The sequence below is a fragment of the Neopelma chrysocephalum genome, unplaced genomic scaffold (genome assembly GCF_003984885.1).
Source record: "Neopelma chrysocephalum unplaced genomic scaffold, ASM398488v2 Primary Assembly neopelma1_90, whole genome shotgun sequence".
Classification (NCBI taxonomy): domain Eukaryota; kingdom Metazoa; phylum Chordata; class Aves; order Passeriformes; family Pipridae; genus Neopelma; species Neopelma chrysocephalum.
This window is the reverse complement of record NW_020897752.1, coordinates 305,596-326,338: the sequence shown is the minus strand read 5'-3', so window position 1 is coordinate 326,338 and position 20,743 is coordinate 305,596. Positions and strand designations below refer to the sequence as shown.

The window sequence follows — 20,743 nt, the reverse complement described above, 5'->3', positions numbered from 1 at the left end:
CACAAAACAGAATTCAGACACAGAGAAATGCTGCTCGTGCACGGGCAAAGAGCTCCACGTGCCCTCAGCCCACGAGCAGAGAATTTGGAACGGTCCCAGGCTGGCTTGACTTCAGCACCTCCCTCTCACCTGCACTGGGACTGATCTTCTCCATGGAGAGCTGTAAATATTTTGGAAAGACAAGCTTCTGCACCAGGTGCAACCTCAAAAGGTGGGTGAACTGAAGAGGCAGAGATGCAGCAAGAGATTAAGTTGCCGAGTGGAGCATCCCCGGACAGAGCGGCTGAGACGCCGCCGGAGCATTTCCTTAGAGACTGTGGCGACTCATTGCTTCCCTAGTAACCAAACATTTGCATCTGTATTGAGTAGAGCAGCAAATACGCCTCGCTGAGCCTGTACAGGTCGCTGCAGGTGTGTCTTAGGAGGCAGGGATTGCTCTGGCAGCTCATCCAGGATAATTGCAGGATGCTGCATCGCTGATCTGGGCATGCCCAAATGCACAGTTTCAATCCCCCAATTGTTCAGCGAGCAGGTGGACCCTGACCCAATTAATTTAAATGCAGAACAACTTTTAAATTAATAGAATAGATGATTTCTTTCTTGTTCTTCCCCCAAATTTGCAGCCTGTGCTGGGTTGAGCAGCATCCAAAGCTCAGAGCACTGAAGAGGGGTAAGTTGAACTGGGATTTATTGTTAGCTCCCTATCTAAATCTCTCTTTCAGAAGCCATTAGCTAATTATTTTCCTTGCTTGCACTGTGGGGTTTTGGCCTGACAGGTTTTGCACGGCACAATGAAGAAAAGCTTCCCCTGGGAGATGGTGATGGGAGCCCTGGATGTGGCCGGAGTGGGCACCCACTGGGTTTCCTCCTGGCATCCCACTACTTGGACCAGCATTTCCTGCCTCCCCCCCTTCTCCACCAGCATGGGCCAGCAGGATCTGCCCTGTGCAGTGGATATCACACCATGGAGCACTCAGGCTTCCCCCCCTGAACTGGAGAGATGCTCGTGGTGGCTGCAAGAAAACTTGGTGTCAGCAAAGTGAGTCAAGGAGCCGAAGCTGTGGGAGTTGGATTTCCCAATGTCCTGGGGTGATTCTGAGGGAGAGGTGCTCGGGTGGAGCCCAGTGCCCAGTTTTCAGTGGCTCCCAGCCTGTGATGGAGCCCTGGGCTGGTGAACACCTTCCTGAGCTCATTACATCTGAACTGCTGAGAGCAGCAAAACAGGGACCGAGGGAAGAGAAATAGGAATGACCTGGCACTTGGGAAATGTGCCTTTAGTATTTGATATCATCACTGGGGAATTAGCTTGTTGCCATCAAATATTAGGAATAATTAAAGGATGCTGCTGGGTTTACAACACACTCCTATTTGCTCATAAAATAAGATTTTAAAAAAAGCAGCCTGGGAGAAGCTGCAGGGAATAAACACCTGGAGAAGGGCTTGTGGGGTGTCCCAAACATGGATATTTGGGTGGTGTGGCCAACACCAACACAAGAGATAACTAGAGACAATATCCCAAACACCCCTCAGGGCTGAAATTGAGATTTTATCAGTCCCTGGGTGCTGCTTTTGGCTGTCATTTCTGCCCAGGGCTGTAATTTGTGTCCAAGCCCCAGAGGATTTCAGCCTCCACAGGAGCATCCTGAGCCCTTTCCCATCCCAATCTCCCCATCTCGGGCTGGGCACAGCACCCACTTACCCCAGGGCACGTGCTGAGGGTGACTGAGGTCCTGTTGGCACAACACTTGGGAAAGAACAGGCGGGATTATTGTTATGAATAACAGTAATTATTGGGCTATTATCATTATGGTAAAGATCTCACATCTCAATGACTGGAGCCCAACAGCCCTTTAACAGTGGGTATCCCTGGCTGCCCTGCCCTCCACCTCCTGCCCCACATTAGAACATCTCCTTTACTCCTTCTCCAGCCCCACCATGTCCCCATGACATGATGGGAAAGGTGTTGGACCCAAGATTGCTCTCAAGTCAAGAGCAGCCAAGATTGAACACAATGTTCCTGATATTCCTTTTTTTTTTTAAAGCTAAGCCTCTCTTCATATATCAAATCTGAACTTAAACTACAAACAGCCTAATTTTCCAATTTCTGCTTAATATTTGCCCTTTTCTATATCTCACACCTTCCCCACTGGAGAAGGGTTGTAGGGAGAGTGTTATCCTGCTTCCTCAGAGGCAAAAAAATATCAGTATATCCCCCCCATGGAGCAGGTCGGGGTTAATTGCTGCAGGTCAAAAAGCCGATCTGGGCTCTCTGCATCAACCCCATTTCTCCTGCAGCTCCAGGGCCATTTGTGGATCACTGAAGATTCACTGGAGGGTTGCACCAGGTTTGCCTGGCATCCTCCCACAGCTCAGGCAGTGATTCACCTATGGGTGGTTCATATTTCACAAGGGAAAGGGCCAGGCTGAGTCAGGCCAAGGAGTGTTGGGATGGTGACACCTTCCCAGAAGGAAAGCCCTGCTTTTTGGAGTGGGAAATCCATTGTGAGGTGCTCAATGCTCCCAGGGAAGGGGCAGGAGAGCTCTGCAGCACCTGGCTGTGGGAATCAGGCAGCAGGGAATGTGTCTGATTCCTCCTGGATCTGTGACGATGGTGGGATGGGATGAAGGGGAAAATCACTGCAGGGCAGGAGAGAGGTTGTAATTCCCACTCCAAATCTGGGACCTGCAGCAACAGAGCCGGGATGTAGGAACAGCTCTGAGCATGGGATGATCCTGCTCTAAAAAAATTAATAAACTCTGTGAAAATAAACAAAATCTTTCCAGAGGCAGCAGCCTGAGCTCCTCACACACCCTGAAAGCATCCCATTTGGGATGGGGATGCTGCCTTTTGGGAATGCAATGCCTGGGGAACCCCAACCTGCCTGGGGTTAAAACACAGCACAAGGGCTTCCCCTCAACATGTAATTTGCACCATTTTTAAAATAGTTTTAAACAAAAAGCATCTCTTCCTACTGGCCATGGGGAGGGGGAGAGGGATCCTGGCTGAAATGCGGGGTTTGGATAAAAGGGATGGAGCTGGTTCCTCCCTGAGCTGTCAATGTGAACACGTGGGACCAACTCTGGCAAAAACAATCTACAAACAGGGGTTTAATCATTATTTTTTTCCCTCTTGGAAATAAGGGAGTAACTATTCCAGGAGGATCAGGTGGTTGCAGCTGCTTTCTCCCAACAACTTCATGTACTGGGGGGACGTCCCTAAAGTGATTTCATACTTAATTGACCCAAGCCCCTTTACCAGCAGTCCTTATGAGCTGTATCCCTGTATCCTTGATTCCTTAGGAGCTGCACAGTGAGTTTTTCCCTGTATCCTTGATTCCTTACACATGAGGTGTGAATCATCCCTGCTCGGGTGAGAACGTGGTCCAGCAACGTGCAGCAAACAAGTCAAGGCCAATCTTGATTTTCTTATCTCAGGTGGCTCCTAAATAAGCCACACGGATCACGAGAGGTCTCTTGGGTCCTAGGATGTGCTGGATGTGCTGGGAAAGCTGCTCCTTGGGCTGGCAGGGTGGCTGCTCCCTGGAATTTAATAATTAAATAATTATTGTGAATTTATTTCAGGAACCTGGACTTGGTGCTTTCTGTACTCATTTCTGATGCTCATTTGCTTGGAGAACATCCCATCTAGTCCTTGAGCTCCATGGAGTATAAACTGGTAAGGAATAACTCCCTGAAATGGAAACAGGGCTGGCCCAAAAGGGAAAGCTGAGGCAGGGAGGGAATTCTCCAGGATATTTGCTTTACTGCCAGAGTGGACACGGGTTGGGTGCTGGAGGCTCGTGGCCAAAGGGTTGTTCCTGCTGGGGAGTCAGAATAGGCCAGGCTGGCAAAGCCTGTTGGGACATTCCTGAAGGAAAAGGAGCTCAACAGCCCAAATCGGCACATGGGACTCAATCCAGGCCTGTGGGACTGCAATCCCAAGATGAACCCAGGTACATCCACCTGGCTCCACCATGGTTTTGCTGAATTATCCAGGTGTCCTCCCCCTGCCTGAAAAACAAGTGGAGCGGATGCACATCCAGGGAGACAAATCACTTTTCCCCATCAGAAAAAGTCCAGGGAATCTTTTATGGCACTGAAACACTGCAGCTCACCGTGTGTTTATGCTCGGCAGCTCCAATCCACAGCCTGTTTGAAAACACTTCCAGGCAATTGCAGTGAAAGACAAAACACAGGAGAAACTTGGCAGGAGAGCTGGTCGGAAGCATCGGGAGCAGGGAGAGAGGAGCGGGAGGAAGGCTTGGGACAGCTGTGGGAAAGAGCCCGGCAACACTTCCAAAAGGGCATTGCCTGGGTTGGAGAAGGGAAGCACAAAGGGAAAAAGCAGCAGGACAAGGAAACCACCATGGAATACAAGGGGGAAGGTCAAGCTTCCCATGTTTATGGAATAGCCAAGTGGTTTGTCCAGGTCCCAGGTGCCCAAGGGGCTGGAGCCTGGAATGAGCCATGGAAGTGACAATGAATGAACTGAGGCCTTGTCACCTGCAGGTGGGAGAGCCTGGTGTGTCCCCACCGTGGACAGGGCACCCTGTTCTCCCTGGAGTAATGAATCATTCCCAGACTAATTCATGAAGGATCACCCAAGTCCAGCCCAGCGTGAACAGCACAGGGATGGCAGAGCACCTGGGGAAGCTCTTGCCCACAGCCAGGTCCAAAGCACTCCCACAGCTCATGGTGCCTCTCGTGCATCACGAAGGATTTTTCCCCAAATAATGTTGTTAGAAATTAACTGATTATTTTTTTGAGAGGGGGGTTGACTCTGTTGCCCAACCCCTGGACAACAGTTCATCAGTTTGAGTAATTTTACCCACTTTGAGGCATTTTCCCTCAGTCTTCTCTCTTACTTCTAGTTTAATAACACTCTCCCAAAGTCTTTGCTGACTTCCCTTGGAGCTCTTTGCCTTTGTGCAGCACTAAGAACATTGGAGCCTCTGTGTGTGGCCTGGTCAGCTGAAACTTTCCAAAACATTTTCTTTTTGTTCTTGTCCCTCCCTAGGTCTTCTGGGGTTGTTATTGTCAGCCCTTAGTCCCTCCCAGGCTATTCTGCTCCACTGTCAGGCTGTTCCCACCTTCTTTTCAGCCCTGGCTTCTCCATAAATCTCTCCTGTGCTCTGGGCAGGGAGGTACTTGATGAGCCACCTTTATTTTCCAAAACACATTTGTGGGCCTTTGCAAAACCATCCAGAATAGCTCTGAGGAGCTTATTGCAACTGTAATTGTAAGAACACAGTTTATAACCTCCCTTTAAGATTCCATCTCCTCCTTGTCTTATAAACAACAGTGAACAAACAGTGATCACGTTCTGCTCCTGGTAAGTTTAAGGATCCGCTGAACCAACTGAATGGGTAGAAACAGAATTATTTGGCTGCTATAAACTTTACCAGTTCCTGCAGCAGCAGAGCCTGCTTTTGCAGAAGACCTGTGCCAACACCAACAGAGCAAACCAGGGCTCCCATCAGCAAAAACCAAAGCTGTGCTGAAGTTCCCTCAGTGGGAAAAGCTGCACACAGGCACTGCCAAGGTGTAACATCTTTCCTTTGACAGGGAGGCGAAGCTGTGGAGCAAAAACTGAGGGACTGCTGGCACACCAAGGCTGTGGCTGAAGGGGAAAAGATCTGTTTTTGTCAGAAAAGACACTGACAAGGTCAGCAAGGCAGCCTGGTGCTCCTCCCAGCTCCCCAAAACTCCTTAACAGTTCTCGTGTGGAGCTTAACCACTCAATGTTACACAAATGACAAAGTCAAAGCCTTGCACTGAATTGAGAGAACCTTTAGAACCACAGTCATAAAAACCTGGTTTCTTGTTACCTGTTCCCCGCTGCCTTCAGGAATCAGACAGATCTGGGGGGTCACTGACTCCAAAGGGGTTTTAGCATTTCCCAGGCTGCTGCACAGCAGTGCTGGTAACACTGGTGCATCCACCCGTGGGAACATTAGAGCTGCTCATCTGAAGAGAGGACTGTTACATTTCACTTTACAGTGCTTTTAAAACAAGGTTTGCTCTTTGATGTGGCTCAAAGGCAGGTGAGGTGCAGGACAGAGAACAAACCCCACATCAGACCCTCCTGTACTTCACAAGGCAAGACAGAGTTACCCAACCCACCATCAGACCTCGAGTCCCTTGTAAGACACTACTACAAACCTCTCCAGGCTGTTTGCTCCTCAATTCTCCTCCTCAGCAGCAAATCCAACTGCCAGGAGTGACATCAGCACCCATGGAGGTGAGAACAAAAACACTGCACCTTCACCCCTTTGCTAATTGCCAAATCACAGCGCGGGGCCAACACCAACAAAAGGCATCAAATAGGCTGGGGAGTTATTCAGCCTCTAAAATTATTGTTATTCTTCTTCTTTCTGGGATGGGACTGCATTAGGATTGCGGAAATTCAAGTTCAAACAGAGACAAGGAAGACAGGGAAAGCTTTATTAGATTCCAGCCTCACCATGTGGCAGCTGGTTACAGGAGAACAACTGGTGGGCAGGGGAGGTTTCCAGCATGCACAGGTGGGTGAGAAGGGCAAGGCTGTATTCCAAGCACGTGCTTGGCTCCAGGGCAGGGCATGCACACGGGATGCAGGCGCTCAGCAGGCTCCAGAAGTGTGCAGGGTCTCTTGAACATGCATTTTGCTGAAGCTGAAAGTTTTATCAGAGAGAGAAGATAAGTGTGATGCGAGGACCTCTCTGAGAGGGGCTGTTGCCATGGGAGGCACAACGTGCTTTGGATACAGCCTTGGTGAGAGTGGGGTCAGGACAGGCCCCGTGATCCAACATGCCTTGGAGAGGGGAGCACGGAGCTCCTGCCCACAGCCAGGTGAAGGAAGGTGGGAGGTCCCTGCAGGGCAAGGCTCGTGTCCCACAGGGGAACCTGCACACACAGTCAGTCAGTCAGTGCCTGGTGCTCCCTCACTCACCAGGAGCCTTTTGCTTCCTGTGGCTCCTTGTCCAGACCTAGGGCTGGACAGAGTAGCAGCTCTGAGCCCTGGGAGAAGGAGCTCCAAAAGAAAATGTGGGAAAGAACTTGGCATTTAAGCTACTTCAAGTACTAGTCAAACCCAGCTTACCCATTTGTTCGATTTATTGAACTTCAAAGAGGTGCACACTAAAGCATTAAGATTTACTGGTTTGGATTCCTCTCTGTACAAGTTCTTTCAACCAGCTTGAATGCACAAGGCTTTACAGATAGAAGCGCTGAAATACAGGATAAAACAAATCTAAACTCCAAATCACTCCATGAAGAAAAATTGTAGAAAAAAAACAAAAAGAAAAGAAAACAAATTAAAAAAAAAAAACAACAACCAAAAAACCCCAAACCAAACCAAAAAAAAAAAAAAGAAAAAAAAGAAAAAAAATCCAACAAAAAACTGCAGCACTCCTCAGGGAAGGGACAGACTGCACGAGAAGGAACACAAAGGGGTGGAAGGCAAGCTAGTGTAGTCTCTGCCCAAAACTTCTCTGTGCTGGCTGCTCATGGGATGGAGTTCAACAGATCCTTGAGGAAGCTGTCAGGGTCATTGATTTCTGACAAGAGTCCTTTAAACAAAAGAAGACAAGACAGAAGAATTAGATCCAAAACACTGCTTCTCCTGCCCACACTGGGGATTTGTGCTGGGCATGTGTAAGTAAGTCACTAAGGACAGCTGCAATCTTATTTTAAGTCTGGACACAACAAGAATAAAAAAACCCTTGTTGGATTCATGAGCAGAAGGGAGGGACTGAAATGTGTGCATTAAATCCATATGGCACTCGTTCTTGTGCAGCTACAGGGATCCTGCTATGCTCCATACATTGAACAGGAAGAGACTAGCCTGAGGTACAACTCTTGACAGAAGTAAGAACAGCTTCTCTCCACGTTTTCAGCATCTCCTGACTCCTGGGGGTACCAAAATCCCTTCAGCAGGAACACTGGATGCACCCAACTGCTGCCTCCAGTGCATGGTCACATCTGTTTATCAAACCACACACCCCTCAAAAACACCTTCAGGCTCTAAGTCTGTATGTTTTAACAGAGCGGGGGGAGGATCAGCTGGGAGAGAATTTCCTGTCTGGGGATGCTCAAGTGCGTGTCCCAACTGTTTCTGAGATAGTTTAGGACTGTTGGTGTCTCTGCTCTCCCTGTCTCATCCAAACAAGCTGCAGCAGTGTCAGGAATGCTGCTGTCTCCAGTCACGAGTTGCACGAGGCAGCCTATAAAAGGGAAAGCACACACTTACCAGCCACATCCAAAAACTCAGAAAACGTTTCCACTGGCATGAACTCCTCCTGGAAGGTTTTCAGGGCCTTGTCTGCAGCCTCGTGTATTGGCATGTCATTGTGTCGGATGAACTCAGCGAGAGAGTAGGACCAGCCTCCCTCTGTGTTACTGGTAGGCACCTTCTGAGAGGGGAAAAGGAGACCAAATCAGTCTAAAAAAATAGCTATTTAAAATGGTAACTGCAAACCCTGCTGCCTTCTCCTGTTGCTCCTGGACCTGCATGCCCTGCCTCTTGCAAACACACCACAGAGAACAAATTATCCCATGTGTGACTTCACCATCTTCTTGTACAGAATGAAACAAGGTCACAGGCATTTTCTCACACCAACTACTTAACATTCTTTAGAAGCTGCAGTTTTTTTCTTGTGGATGCCCCTTCCTCCTACCTTACCTAACAGTTTCCCTTGGAATGTCCCTGTTTCTATGAACAATGAATAGGAAAAATAAGCAAATACACAATACAGGAGTGCTGCCAACTGGCAAAGTCTCTCAATTCTTCAGATACTGAACTGCAAGGGGTACAATAAGCACAGGCAGCTTCCTGCGGCCTCTGTGCTCTTACAAGGTGAAGAAGAAAAAGGAAGAAGGAAGAAATTCTTCCCTGGAGGGTGGGGAGGCCCTGGCACAGGTTGCCCAGAGAAGCTGTGGCTGCCCCATCCCTGGAAGTGTCCAAGGCCAGGTTGGATGGGGCTTGGAGCAACCTGGGCTAGTGGAAGGTGTCCCTGCCCATGGCAGGGGGAGGAAGAAGATGGGCTTTAAGGTCCTTCCAACCCAAACCATTCTTGTGATTCTATGAAGTTTTGTGTTTACAAGGATCTTGGAAAAATGGGCTTCAAAGTTTGTCTTCTATTTCGAATTCCTGTAGTTGCACAGGTTAGAAAGCTGAGATAGAAGAATTCCAGCTGATAGAGATGAATTTCCAGGTTTTCCTTACCTTGAACATGTTGTAAATGAGATCTACAAGCGCCCAGAAGAGCAGGCCAGAGCGGTACGTTGCATATTCCTTCACTGCCTTATCTGCCAGTCTGGAAGACAAGAAAATCAATCCAGGAGTTGATCTCTTTATTATGCTTTGTAACCTATCTGATGAATAGCACAAAAGTTGAAACAGCCAAATAACCCATTAATAACACCATGGTAACAGCTCTGAGTGAGCTTTGCTGTGTCCTCCTGGACATGAAACAAACACTGGGAACCTGAGAGTTCTCTGTGCAACCACTCCTAAGGCTGGGAAGGCACTTTGCTCCAGCTGTGCCTGGTGTAACTAGAGCAGGTTTGCCAACAAAACCTTATTTCACAGGAAGGAAACAAGCACAGAGGGAAGTGGAATTGTAACTGCTAAAACTATGTAGAAAGTCAACAGCAAAGTAGGAAAAACAATTTACAGCCTTTGTTTGTGTGTTCACTACTTGTAGAACAGCAGATTCCTGAAGGAATATCTAGGATTCAGACACAGTCAGTGTCCATGTCAGAGAACACAATTTTGCTTCTAAATCACAAAAGTGTTTCTGAAAGACTCTTGGTTATTCTCTCACCAGCAAAGGACTTCTCTTGGAAATCCAGCATCTGGCTGCAGGACTGCTCCAAAAGGTGCAGAGCAGTGCTGGGATAACAGCTCCAAAGTTTACAGGATTAATCACAAACAGGTTCTGGCAAGGTGGAACCTCCTGCCAGCAGCTCTAATGGCTTTGGAATTTTCTTGCATGTGTTTCTCAGGTACATCTGCCCCATCACATGCTACTTCCTGCTCAACACTTAAAAGCTTTGGAAAAATAAAAAGCCCTTTTTTATGCATCCAGAACCAGGTCAGCACTACAACAGGGCATCCTGATCACGGCCCAACTCCAATCGGCCACAGGTTGGGGTTTGTTTGGGGGAAATGAACATTTTCGGCTCTTATTAAAGGCTACATTTGCGTGTCTGTCCTTAAAACAGACATCTTAGTAGGTGGCAGCCTGCTCAGGCAGCTAAGCTTAATTATTTAAAGGAAAATCAATTAGTAAAGGTGACTAAATTTCCACGGGAAGAACAGCAACTTAGAGCGAGGCTAATTCTGGCCTCCCAAATACTGCAAGACAGGCTCTTTTTATGTGAATGGTTTTGATCTAACTGGAGTCTGCTCCTTTAATTGAAAACTAAAAGGCCCTTGTGGGTTAAGGCTGGTAGTTACCTTCTGGAACAGCTATTTCATGTAAGAGCTGCTGCATTTCATTCCTGTGAGCTGGTTCAGCTCATCAGCTGCACAGGGATTGCCAGCAGAAAGCCAGACATGGACACTTGGGAATATTTTAGAAAGGTCATGGTCAGGAGCAAAGGTTAAAAAAATCAAAAGGGTATTTTCCTTCCAAACTCCAGATGAAAGCTACACTGAAAAGAGTCACAGGAGTTTTCAAGTTAGAATTCTTGGTTCAGTAATAATGAGCAGGTCACTTGATTCAGTTCTTTGGACCATTCTGGTAATTAGCTTTGTGTTTAAATAGAAAGTTTCTAAAACACAGGAGGTGCTGAGCATCTCTCCCTTTGGTCTTGCAGACACCTGTGACACTGTCACTGCTGGCAGAGCCAGAAGCCATTTTTGGCTGGATTCTCCCCAGTTCTGTGTTACCCTGGCTGAGGAGCTGGATGGACACCCCCCCCCAGACAGGGAACGTGCAGGATTTGCTGCCTTCCCTTGAGTACAAGGGAACGCAGATTATTGCTGCATTTGCATATGATTTACAAGATTTTGGGGATCATGAGTTGACCCTCAGCTGCTTTGAAATGCCCTGTTGGTTCCTGTAGTGACTCCTCTCCATTGTCCCTGCACAGGTAACAGTGAGTCCTTGAATCTCTCTAACCTTCACCCCAGTGTTCCCAGAATGGAGCTGCTCCCAGACATCACCATCGAATGTGGAATGCTAATTTTAATCTTTCGCATGCAGACATGTTACTGTGGTGTCACAGCCACTGCCTCCTCTCTGCCTCAGCCTACAAATTCAAGGTATTGGCACTTATCTGCAGAGCATTTCACCATCCATCGCCCTCTTCCTGATTTTCCACAAGAATAAATAAGCACAGACCTTGGAAATCAGAATTGCCATATTGCTATTTCTGAGAGGCTTTACCAGAGGAAGGCTTTGTGCTCTCTTAGTCTGCAGAGATTAAAGAAAGCCCTTGAAAAAACCTTGACATAATTCCTGAGCACTGTTTCTGAGTGCTCCCCTGAAATTCCAGAGGTTGGATGGTTTTGGAAGTTTTTTGCTGTGTCTGTTTCAATCAGCTTTTATTGCATAATGCCTGGAGAAGGAACAGAGTCGTTTACTGTTTAAAAAACACCAAACACCCACAGCAAACCCACTCAGGGGCTTTGTTTTCCCAGCCCACACCCTTGTGCCTAGTATAACAGCCCTCTAGGACAACATCTCCTGGATCTGCTAAACCCCCTTTCCCAGAATTCAGGCAGGGAGGGGGAAATAGGAGACAGGTTGAGCTTGAAACCAGCACAGGGCTCTCTCCCTTTCCCTCTTCCAAGAGCATTGGCACGTGCTGGGTTGTGTGTAACTACACTGTAATGACTTTATCAAACACATAATTAATGTCATCAGCATAAGAATGCCCTTTAAGGCGACTTAGAATAATAATGAATTGATCCCTAATTATGACAGCTATTTCAAATCATCTTTTCAGAAACTGGAATTCCCCTTCCCTTTCTGGAAATATGTGCCTTTGTCATGCAGGCACAGCCACTTATTCTTGTGCTTCAAGTGCCTGACAGCTGCTATTGATTTTTTTCTTTTTTAAAAGCAATGGCATTTGATTTCTATTTCTATTTTCCTATTTGAGGGAGGCTGGTGCACTGATCAAAAGAGCACAGAAAGAGCTTTTTTAATAAGGCAAGCAGGGAGTGTTACGGCTCTGAGACAGCACACAGCAGGAGTTACTCCAGTGCTTCACTCAGATGGGGGGAATAAGAATCTTCCCTACTTTTAGCTATACTCCTAGAAAAAGCATAGTTTCCATTGATCAGCTGATTGATCCACTCCAAAACCCACCCAGAATTAAATGCTCCTACTCATACCAGCACTGGGATGTGGCTGCAGCCACTCCAGGCCAGGCTGGACGGGGCTTGGAGCAACCTGGGATAGCAGAAGGTGTCCCTGCCCATGGCAGGGGGTGGCACTGGATGGGATTTGAGGTCCCTTGCAACCCAAACTGTTCTGGGATTCTACAGCTCTCCAACTCTGAGCACAAAGCTACTCAGAAGGGTAAATATCTGGCATTGTAACTCCACTTCCTTTTGCTCCCCATAAGCTGTGACAGTGACATGAGGGGCTCTCTGACAGCAACACGAGCGGCTCTGTGGCAGTGACACCAGTGCCTCAGTGACAGTGACACGAGCGGCTGACAGGGACAGTGACACAAGGGGCTCTGTGACAGTGACACGAGTGGCTGACAGTGACAGTGACACGAGCGGCTCTCTTACACTGACACCAGTGCCTCTGTGGCAGTGACACAAGTGGCTTTGGGGTGGTGACTGACCTGCTGGCCCCCCCTGGTGACACCACTCGCGCGTGGGAGGTGACCAGGAGCCGTTTGAGGATCTCCACCCTCATGGATCTCCACTTCTCCGGGGGGGAGATGTGCAGTGCCAGCACCGTGTAGTAGTGGGGCCCGTCCACCTCGTAGGCACTCTCCACCCACTTCTCCTTGGGGTGCTCCAGGAAGCTCTGCAGGTTCTTCTCCTCCCTCGAAGTTGCTCGAGTTCTGGAACACAGGAAAAGCTTCAGCAGCTGCTCTGGCTCTGACAGGTTCATCTGCTGCTTCCCAGGAGCTTTAGGGCACTGTATCCATGCAGTCCTGCACAGGGAACAGCAGTGCCACCTGGGCAGCTTTGGCCCAAATTCATCCACTGGGTGAGGATTTCCTCCCAGTGGAGATACAAACCTAGTGACTCATTTTCCTTGGAGAAGTTTGTAAGGTAGCTGGCATTGCCCCAATAGAGAGCAATACATTACAGAGCTATTTCTCCTTTTTTAAAGCAAAAAATAAATGGAGTCAGGCCAGCAAGTTCATGCATTCGAGCTGTACCATCTCCATCAGACACTACACACGTGGCTGCAGCTCCTACAGCCACACCTGAGAATCCATTTATATTATTTATCTACTGCAAAAGCAATCCCTGAGATATACAGGCCAGTGTCAAACACAAAAAGATACTGTACTTACTGCAAGCTTACATACATATTTTTTTTCCTTTCCCCTAGAGCTCCAGTCTTTTCAGGAGTCCCAACACCCCAGGACTAACTGTGTAAACTCTATGTTCCAGCACACTTTGTGAAGATGGATCACACTTTCCCACATCTATTGCTCTACTGCAGCAGGAAGAGGCTGCAGCCAGGTAGGACCTTTGATTTTACCTCCCTATCAGGTATAAAGCAGCATCCCAGCAGATAAAACAGGATTGTGTGACCTTTCCATTTGCTACATGATGCAACTGGCAGCTCTTTATTTTCTCCACTTAATATCAAAAACAGAATGCAGTTTTCCAGGGCTGCCCAGTGGGTTGAGGGCTCTCTGGTGCCAACAAGCAGCCAATGAGATGAAAAGAATAGTTTCACTTATCTGTCTCCCAAGGGACTGGGAAAACAATAGCACAGGGATCTGGAGATAGATATTAAAAACAACAGACAAATTGTATTAGAGCCAAAATGTTGATTAGTTCCAGGCAGGAAAGGGAGAGAGATTCCACTGCACTGCATTTGGAGTGACCTTGAAGATGTGTGGATTTTAATATTTATACCTGCATCTAATTATTATTACTTAATAGTATCTAACTACTCAAATAAAAGATACATATGGGCAATCCATTTTTGCATGATCAGAACCAGCTCATGCATTCCAAAGCATTTTGGTGCCTATGGATCCATGTCATGCCAAAGCACTGTTTTATTGGTAAAAAATACTAATGATAATAAAAAACCAATAATTAAAAATATCAGGAAAATCTGATGGACCTGAACATCCAGGAAAATTCCAGTATGTCAAAACTGGAAACAAAACGGTGTTATTTTAATACTGAATAATATAATACCAGTGTTAAGTTTTCAGCTAACAATTACTTCACCACAGTGTCTCTTCTGTCTGCTCAGGAGAAAATTAAGCTGGCAGCGTTTCTTTAATCTAATAACCCTGTTGCTCACCCCAGAGGTAATAATTACATCTAGAATGGAAAGAGAAGCTAATTCCCAATTGCTTTTACTCAATAGATTCCCTGTTATCCTGCATGTCCAGGCGGCAACGCTTCACTCCAAACAATGTAAATCCCTAACAACCTACTTAAGATGTGCAATTGGGTTCCTCCTAAAACTTTTGTGTGATTTCCCATCTTTCTTGCCACATACTCATAACAAAGCCCAGACTGCAGCACTCAAAGACCTTTTTGAGACTAAGAGTGAAGGCAGAGGTTGTTGCTAAGCGAAGGTACTGACGTGTTGAGGACGTAGAGCACCGTGTGGATGATGTAGGGGATGAGGTGGATGTTGCTCTCCCTTCCTCCCCCTCCAGTGTCTATGCTGAAGGATTGCTCCATGGCAAACCGGAGGAAGAGCAGTTTGATGTCATGGACATTGAGCTGGTAGGTGGGTTCTCGCTGCCCTGTGCACTCCTGGAGGTACGTGTTGTGCCTAGAAAACAGCAGGAAGGGCTCCTTTAACAGAAATCTTAATAGAATTCCTTTTGTCACAGCACAGCTCTGAATCTGAGCAAGTATTTCACAGAAACAGAGCTTTAAAGAATGAACAGGCTATAAAAATGCAGCCACTGCTACCTTGGATTAACCTCCCCAAAGGGAGGCTCTCAGCTTACTCTGGCAAATCCAATTCCACGTGCAGACACAAATACACTCACCAATACTCTTTCCTCATGCCCAGGGTCTGTGATACAGTTCCCTAGCTGATATGCATTCAGGACATTACCACTCCTGATTTCACAGAATCATAGAATGGTTTGGGTTGGAAGGGACCTTAAAGCTCATTCCATCCCACCCCCTGCCATGGGCAAGGACACCTTCCACCAGCCCAGGCTGCTCCAAGCCCCGTCCAACCCAGCCTTGGACACTTCCAGGGATGGGGCAGCCACAGCTTCTCTGGGCAACCTGTGCCAGGGCCTCCCCACCCTCACAGGGAAGGATTTCTTCCTATTATCTGATCTAAACCTACTCCCTTTCAGTTTAAGAATTTCTAATGTGACTGTACGAACCCAGCACAAGGTGGACCAGAATCTTGACAACAAAATCCTGATCTTCATCTGCTTCAGGTAAGAGGTCAGGTACCTCACTACCATCCAACAGAGGTTTGGAAACCTACATTAGGAAATCTCTTTGTGTCAGACAGGTTTCTTTTGTAGGGGGTCTCTGGGCCACAAATGAATCAACACTGTTACTGCAAACTGCATCTTTAGGAGTAACTGAGGGCAAAGGAGGTAATGAAATTATTTATTTATATGAAGTCAAGAAGCAAACAAACACCTGCACTTTTTTAGGAGATCCACTCTAGATAGCAGAACCTGAAATGGCTCAGTTTTACTGACTTAGGTGCCACCACCCTTGATTCCTTGGTTTTAAATGAGGCTCTGTGGCAATGTACTGACTCACCTTCCCAAATGCAAACCAGGTGGAGAAGAAGCTTTCTGTACTCACCGTGCTAAGCACGTAGCAAAAGCAGACTCTGGCACGTGAGGTCCCCAGACTGGCAGGAGCCCATTGCACTTGGTGTTGGCATTTTGCAGGGCTGCACTTTCCCATTCCTCACGGCCCCGAGCAAGTCTGCATGAAGAGAGAGAGCCACACCCAGGCAAGTTAGAAGGATGCAAAAAAACCATCCAAAAAATGACAATTCCACAGCTTCTTTAAATTATGGACTTCACTCTCCAGTGTCCAGGCCTGACCAATATTAAAGCAGCCCACAACACAGAAGCCTGTGGCTGTAAAGATCAACAACTAAGCAAATCCATCTTGAGTTCCAAGGTCAAGTGCCATGATCCTAAACCACCCTGGAAAAGAACTTGAGCCCCCGATGACCAGAACGTACCTCACAGCTGCAAGGTGACAGTCGTAGTGGACGATGTTGAAGTGAGAGACTGTGCTGTACCCTTGCTGTTTTCGCGGTTTGTTCTCAAACTCCTCGAGTGCCACGCGCTTGGTGAAGGTGTAAATTCCCAGGACTTTGGTGGGCTGCAATGACAAAACACAGTTGTCTTCAAAACCATTCGCTTCTGCAACAGTTCACATTTCGTGCTGTTTTGACACTGCACTAAATTTAACCTCTCTCAGTCCCAACCCCAACAGACGTTTTTCCAGCTTTCACTGAAAACACACTTCAACTTCCCAACCACCTCTGGAATTACTGATCTTAAGAACCAAACCTGAAATTTCCTCATCTCTCAGTGCCAAAATCCCAGCCCTTGTGCAGCCAGATATGACCGGCGAGTCCCCTCAGCTGGTGAGAGGGCTCTAAAAAGGCATCTCTCTGTAACTGGAACCTGCACCTTCCATTGCCTGTAACTTGTGTCTCCCATCACCTGGAACTTGCATCTCCCTTTACCTGGAATTTGTATCCCTCCCGGCAGATGCAGCAGGTCAGACCTGGCTCTTCTATCAGCTCCTCCATCTGTTTCAGCAGCGCAGTCTTGGTCACTACCTGACCCTTCTCATTTGTCTGGAAGAGAGAAAAGCTCAAGCAGGTTAAAAAGAATGATGAGCACCACCATCCCCACCACTGGAACTGGAATGCCTATCCTGTGTTTACTCTCCCAGGTGAACTGGAGGCTTGAGCTCTGTGATCATTTCACACAGTTCCTCATGTGGCAGTTTTAGCAAGACAGAAAGAAAAGGCCATGAGATCATCAGCCAGCTGTCAGTGCCACCAGACATTACCGTCATCCCCAGAGTGCCCAGGGCCTTCTGCCTCATGGCCATGGCCATTCGCTTCTTCTCTGCTCGAGTCTCCTTCCGGGCAGCGTCGATCTTCTTGTTCACCTCTGGGTGTTCCCTCAGTGCCTCCAGCAGATTCTCTGCCAACGTCCCGATCCCCTCGTCACTAGAAACCTGCTCCAGTTTATGCAGGTTGGTAATTGAGTCTGTTCCTATTAGCACCTAATGGGGATGGAAGCACAGCACTTTGATCAGGAAAGGGGTGCCCAGGACAGTGGCTGTCCCCTCTAATCCCACCGTGACAGCTGGGCAGCAGCACTGAGCTGCAACAACCTTTGGCAAGCGTCTTCCTTCCCTTTTTGATGCTCCTACATTATGAACCTGGGCCCTAAAACTGTGTATGAGAGTGGGGCAATTTGCCTCTCCACTGGTTGTCACTAAGAGCTCAGATGGGAATGTTGGATAAAACATTTGTTCTATTTTGTGCTATGACATTGTCTTGATGTTTTAAAACAACAAGCAGGCCCCTAGAAGCTTATCACTACTATGTAGTTCACAGTCCTAAATTACCTTCTCCTCATATTGGTGTGTAAATCTCAGACATAAGGAAATATTTAAGCATAGGAAAATCTTTAAGTCAAAATCTCTGACTCTTCCAGACTAGCAGATGACACTTGAAGCTGGTGTGTCTCTCCAAGCCCAACAAAAATCAGTGCAGAATCAACTCCTATAGAAATTAATCCTCAGGTACAGCCACAGAAGCAGTGTAACAAGCCAGCCATATCCTCCTTGCTTTCCAAAGAGTCCCCTCACCTGTGTTGCAGGGTGCTGCGTCGCCAGTCCTCGGAGCAGGCGCAGGATAAAAGGAAGTGCAGGTCGAGATAAGAACTTCTTCCATATGTCTGCATCCAAACTGCACAGAAAACAAGAGGCAGCAGTTGAAGGACAGTCACCATTCCCAAAAGGGGCTTGGCAGCCATCCAGCAGCACAGCTCATGGAGCAGAGGCTGCAGGAAAGACAAGCTCCTTTTCCCTTGTGTCGCTCCTCTGCTAATTAATGAAGTGACATTCCCATTCCCACTTCCAGGCTGTACACACTGGTAGACACAGTGTCAGCTCTGAACCTTGGGATTTATGTTCATGAGTTGGCCCTTCCAGCAAAAGCTCTGTTATGGTGCAATGGGAGGGAACAGGCAGGAAACACAAGCACTGTGATATCCAAGGAATCAGCTCGAATGGGTATAAAACAGGAAGATTTCAGGCTTTTTAGTCCATCCTTATGTGCACTGTCTCACCAGACCTGCTGCACCACAGCTGTTCCAACTCTAAATGGGGACTTACTAACAGCTTCCTTGGAAGATTGTGGTGATGGAATGAGAGAAGCATGTTCAGCACAGGCTCACAGAGTAATCACATACATTAAGTAGTGTCTCTTACTTCTTAGCACTGGGAATGTGCTTTTTCATGTAATCCAGGGCATTCTGTGTAATTCCCTTCTGCAGGATGAGATCTTTCAGCTGATGGCCATTGCTGTTGTTCTTTATTCCTGCTGCTATTTTACAGAAGCAGTCCAGGAAAACTTTATCATCTCCACTGTGCTCCTCATCATACCTGAATGAAGAGAAGAAATGGTAACTTGGAGGCTCTCCAAAAAACCCTGCCTGTAATTCTCAGCACATTATTGCTGAATGATGTACCTACTCCAGTTCAGAGATTCAGAAAGCTACTCAGACCCCGTCACCTCAGAATATACCCTGAAGACCTATTTCTCAAGCTAAAGTTCACACATTTCTTATAAAAATGGCTTAGAAGTGAAACAGTAAATTAAGCTTAATGCACCGGGAATCTCTGAAGCTTTGCATTACACTGAAGTAAGAATCAATGAGAAAAAAAAAGGGACAGCCATGTCAGTATGACTGATTTCAGCTTTTAGCTGAATTATGAACAACATACTTATCAAAGTTACAGTAGGGCTTGAACCGATCCACCAGGATCTGCATTTTCTCCATCTCCCCGAAGGACAGGTACGGGATGATCCGTAACAGGCCCTGCAGGACACTGAGGTTGGAACGGACAAAAGTGCTGTTAATCTGGTCCAGCAGCATCACCAGCTGGTCCTTGTCACCCGTGAGGAGGAGGTTGCCCTGCGAAGGAAGAAAAGAAGGATTTATGTTCAGGAATAAATCTACAACCTTCAATAAAATCCTCGCTAGCTGTGAGACTACTCCAGTTTTGAAGGATTACAGGTCTAGTCCCAAATAAAGGCAGTCTGATGAAGAACAAGACCCAGCCTCATTCCCAAAGATCTTGTGGAATGGCTGTATCAACCCCTCAAGTTGACACTTGACTTATTCCACCTCCTGTTAAAGCATTTTCCAGCCAAAGTCTAATAATTCCAACCCAAAGGACGTCAGATTCCTATCCTCCCATAGTTTCAAAAGTCTAGCTGAGATACAATTTTATCCTCAATTAGCTGGAAAATCAAACACATTTTTAACACATACAAAAACACGCCAAAAAACAAGGCCAAGCTGTGTCTTTTCTTGTCTGACTCTGGCCTGTGGCCTAAAGCAGGAAGGAAGGGATCCAAGCAGGGCCCAACAACCCCCACCCCGACTGTGCAAGACTCAGCCTAAAGAAGCCTCGCAGTGCTTTTGGTTCAAGGCACTCCTCATGCCCCTCCTCCAAGGCCTGCTAAGACATGCCAGTGTAACAAGAGTTAGACTCCCTGTTAACACTCCTCTCCAGCTCCTGCAGCTCAGCATCCCTGTAATCAGGGATAATCAGATTATTTGCAAGCCTTGAATCCCAAACAACATTTCCATTTGTGCACAGAGCCCCGGGCACTCACCTTGTCCTCGCTCAGAGGTTCTGCATTGGATTCATCCAGAATGATCTCCATTATACTGAGCACTTGCTCTGCCACAGCTGCTCCTCCACTGTCCTTACTCTCCTGCTCAGCCACCAGAGCCTGGAAAAGATGGAAGCAGTTAGTGGAACACCAGCAGCAACTAGTTTAAGATGATGGCAGCAGTTAGAGAACACCAGCATTAACTGTTTAAGATGATGGCAGCAGTTAGAGAACACCAGCATTAACTGGTTTAAGATGATGGCAGCAGTTAGAGAACACCAGCATTAACTGGTTTAAGATGATGGCAGCAGTTAGAGGAACACCACCAGTAACTGGTTTAACTGACCCACATGCTCCCAGCCACTAACAGATCAGGAATGTCTAACACATAATTTGCAGTGCCAGCACAGCAATATTTCAGATCTCTTGTAGTTGTCTTAAGGCAGCATGGCAGAAGTAGCTTCAATTCATTGGAGTCCATGGAAAACAGTTTATGGAAGCCCAGGTTGTCCTTACCAAGTTCAGAGTTCCCAGCATCACATTCAAAGTGTTCATCTCTGGCTTGACCAACTGCTGACGATTTATTTTCACCTTCACACAGTAACTAAACAGCTTTAACAGCACCTACAGAACACAGAGAAGGGATTCTCTATGGTACCTTCAATGAGCAGGAGAATTTTGCTGCAGCTAAAAGCACCCATAATATACCTGAT

General features: G+C 47.2%; 1 protein-coding gene across 3 annotated transcripts in view; it reads right to left on the bottom strand.

Annotated features, from left to right (window-relative positions):
• Positions 1-6,421: 6,421 nt before the first annotated feature.
• Positions 6,422-20,743, bottom strand: part of UBR4 (ubiquitin protein ligase E3 component n-recognin 4) — a 79,603-nt gene continuing 65,281 nt past the window's right edge. For all 3 annotated transcript variants that reach the window (XM_027693178.1, XM_027693179.1, XM_027693180.1), the window contains 14 exons: positions 20,547-20,654; positions 20,031-20,150; positions 19,133-19,323; positions 18,617-18,790; positions 17,993-18,092; positions 17,183-17,401; positions 16,851-16,964; positions 16,338-16,480; positions 15,947-16,072; positions 14,739-14,933; positions 12,790-13,014; positions 9,206-9,296; positions 8,231-8,393; positions 6,422-7,550 (listed from right to left, as the gene is read on the bottom strand). In XM_027693178.1, coding sequence (XP_027548979.1) covers positions 7,486-7,550; positions 8,231-8,393; positions 9,206-9,296; positions 12,790-13,014; positions 14,739-14,933; positions 15,947-16,072; positions 16,338-16,480; positions 16,851-16,964; positions 17,183-17,401; positions 17,993-18,092; positions 18,617-18,790; positions 19,133-19,323; positions 20,031-20,150; positions 20,547-20,654 — 2,034 coding nt within the window. In that variant the 3' untranslated portion in view covers positions 6,422-7,485. The remainder of the gene's footprint in view (positions 7,551-8,230; positions 8,394-9,205; positions 9,297-12,789; positions 13,015-14,738; positions 14,934-15,946; positions 16,073-16,337; positions 16,481-16,850; positions 16,965-17,182; positions 17,402-17,992; positions 18,093-18,616; positions 18,791-19,132; positions 19,324-20,030; positions 20,151-20,546; positions 20,655-20,743) is intronic.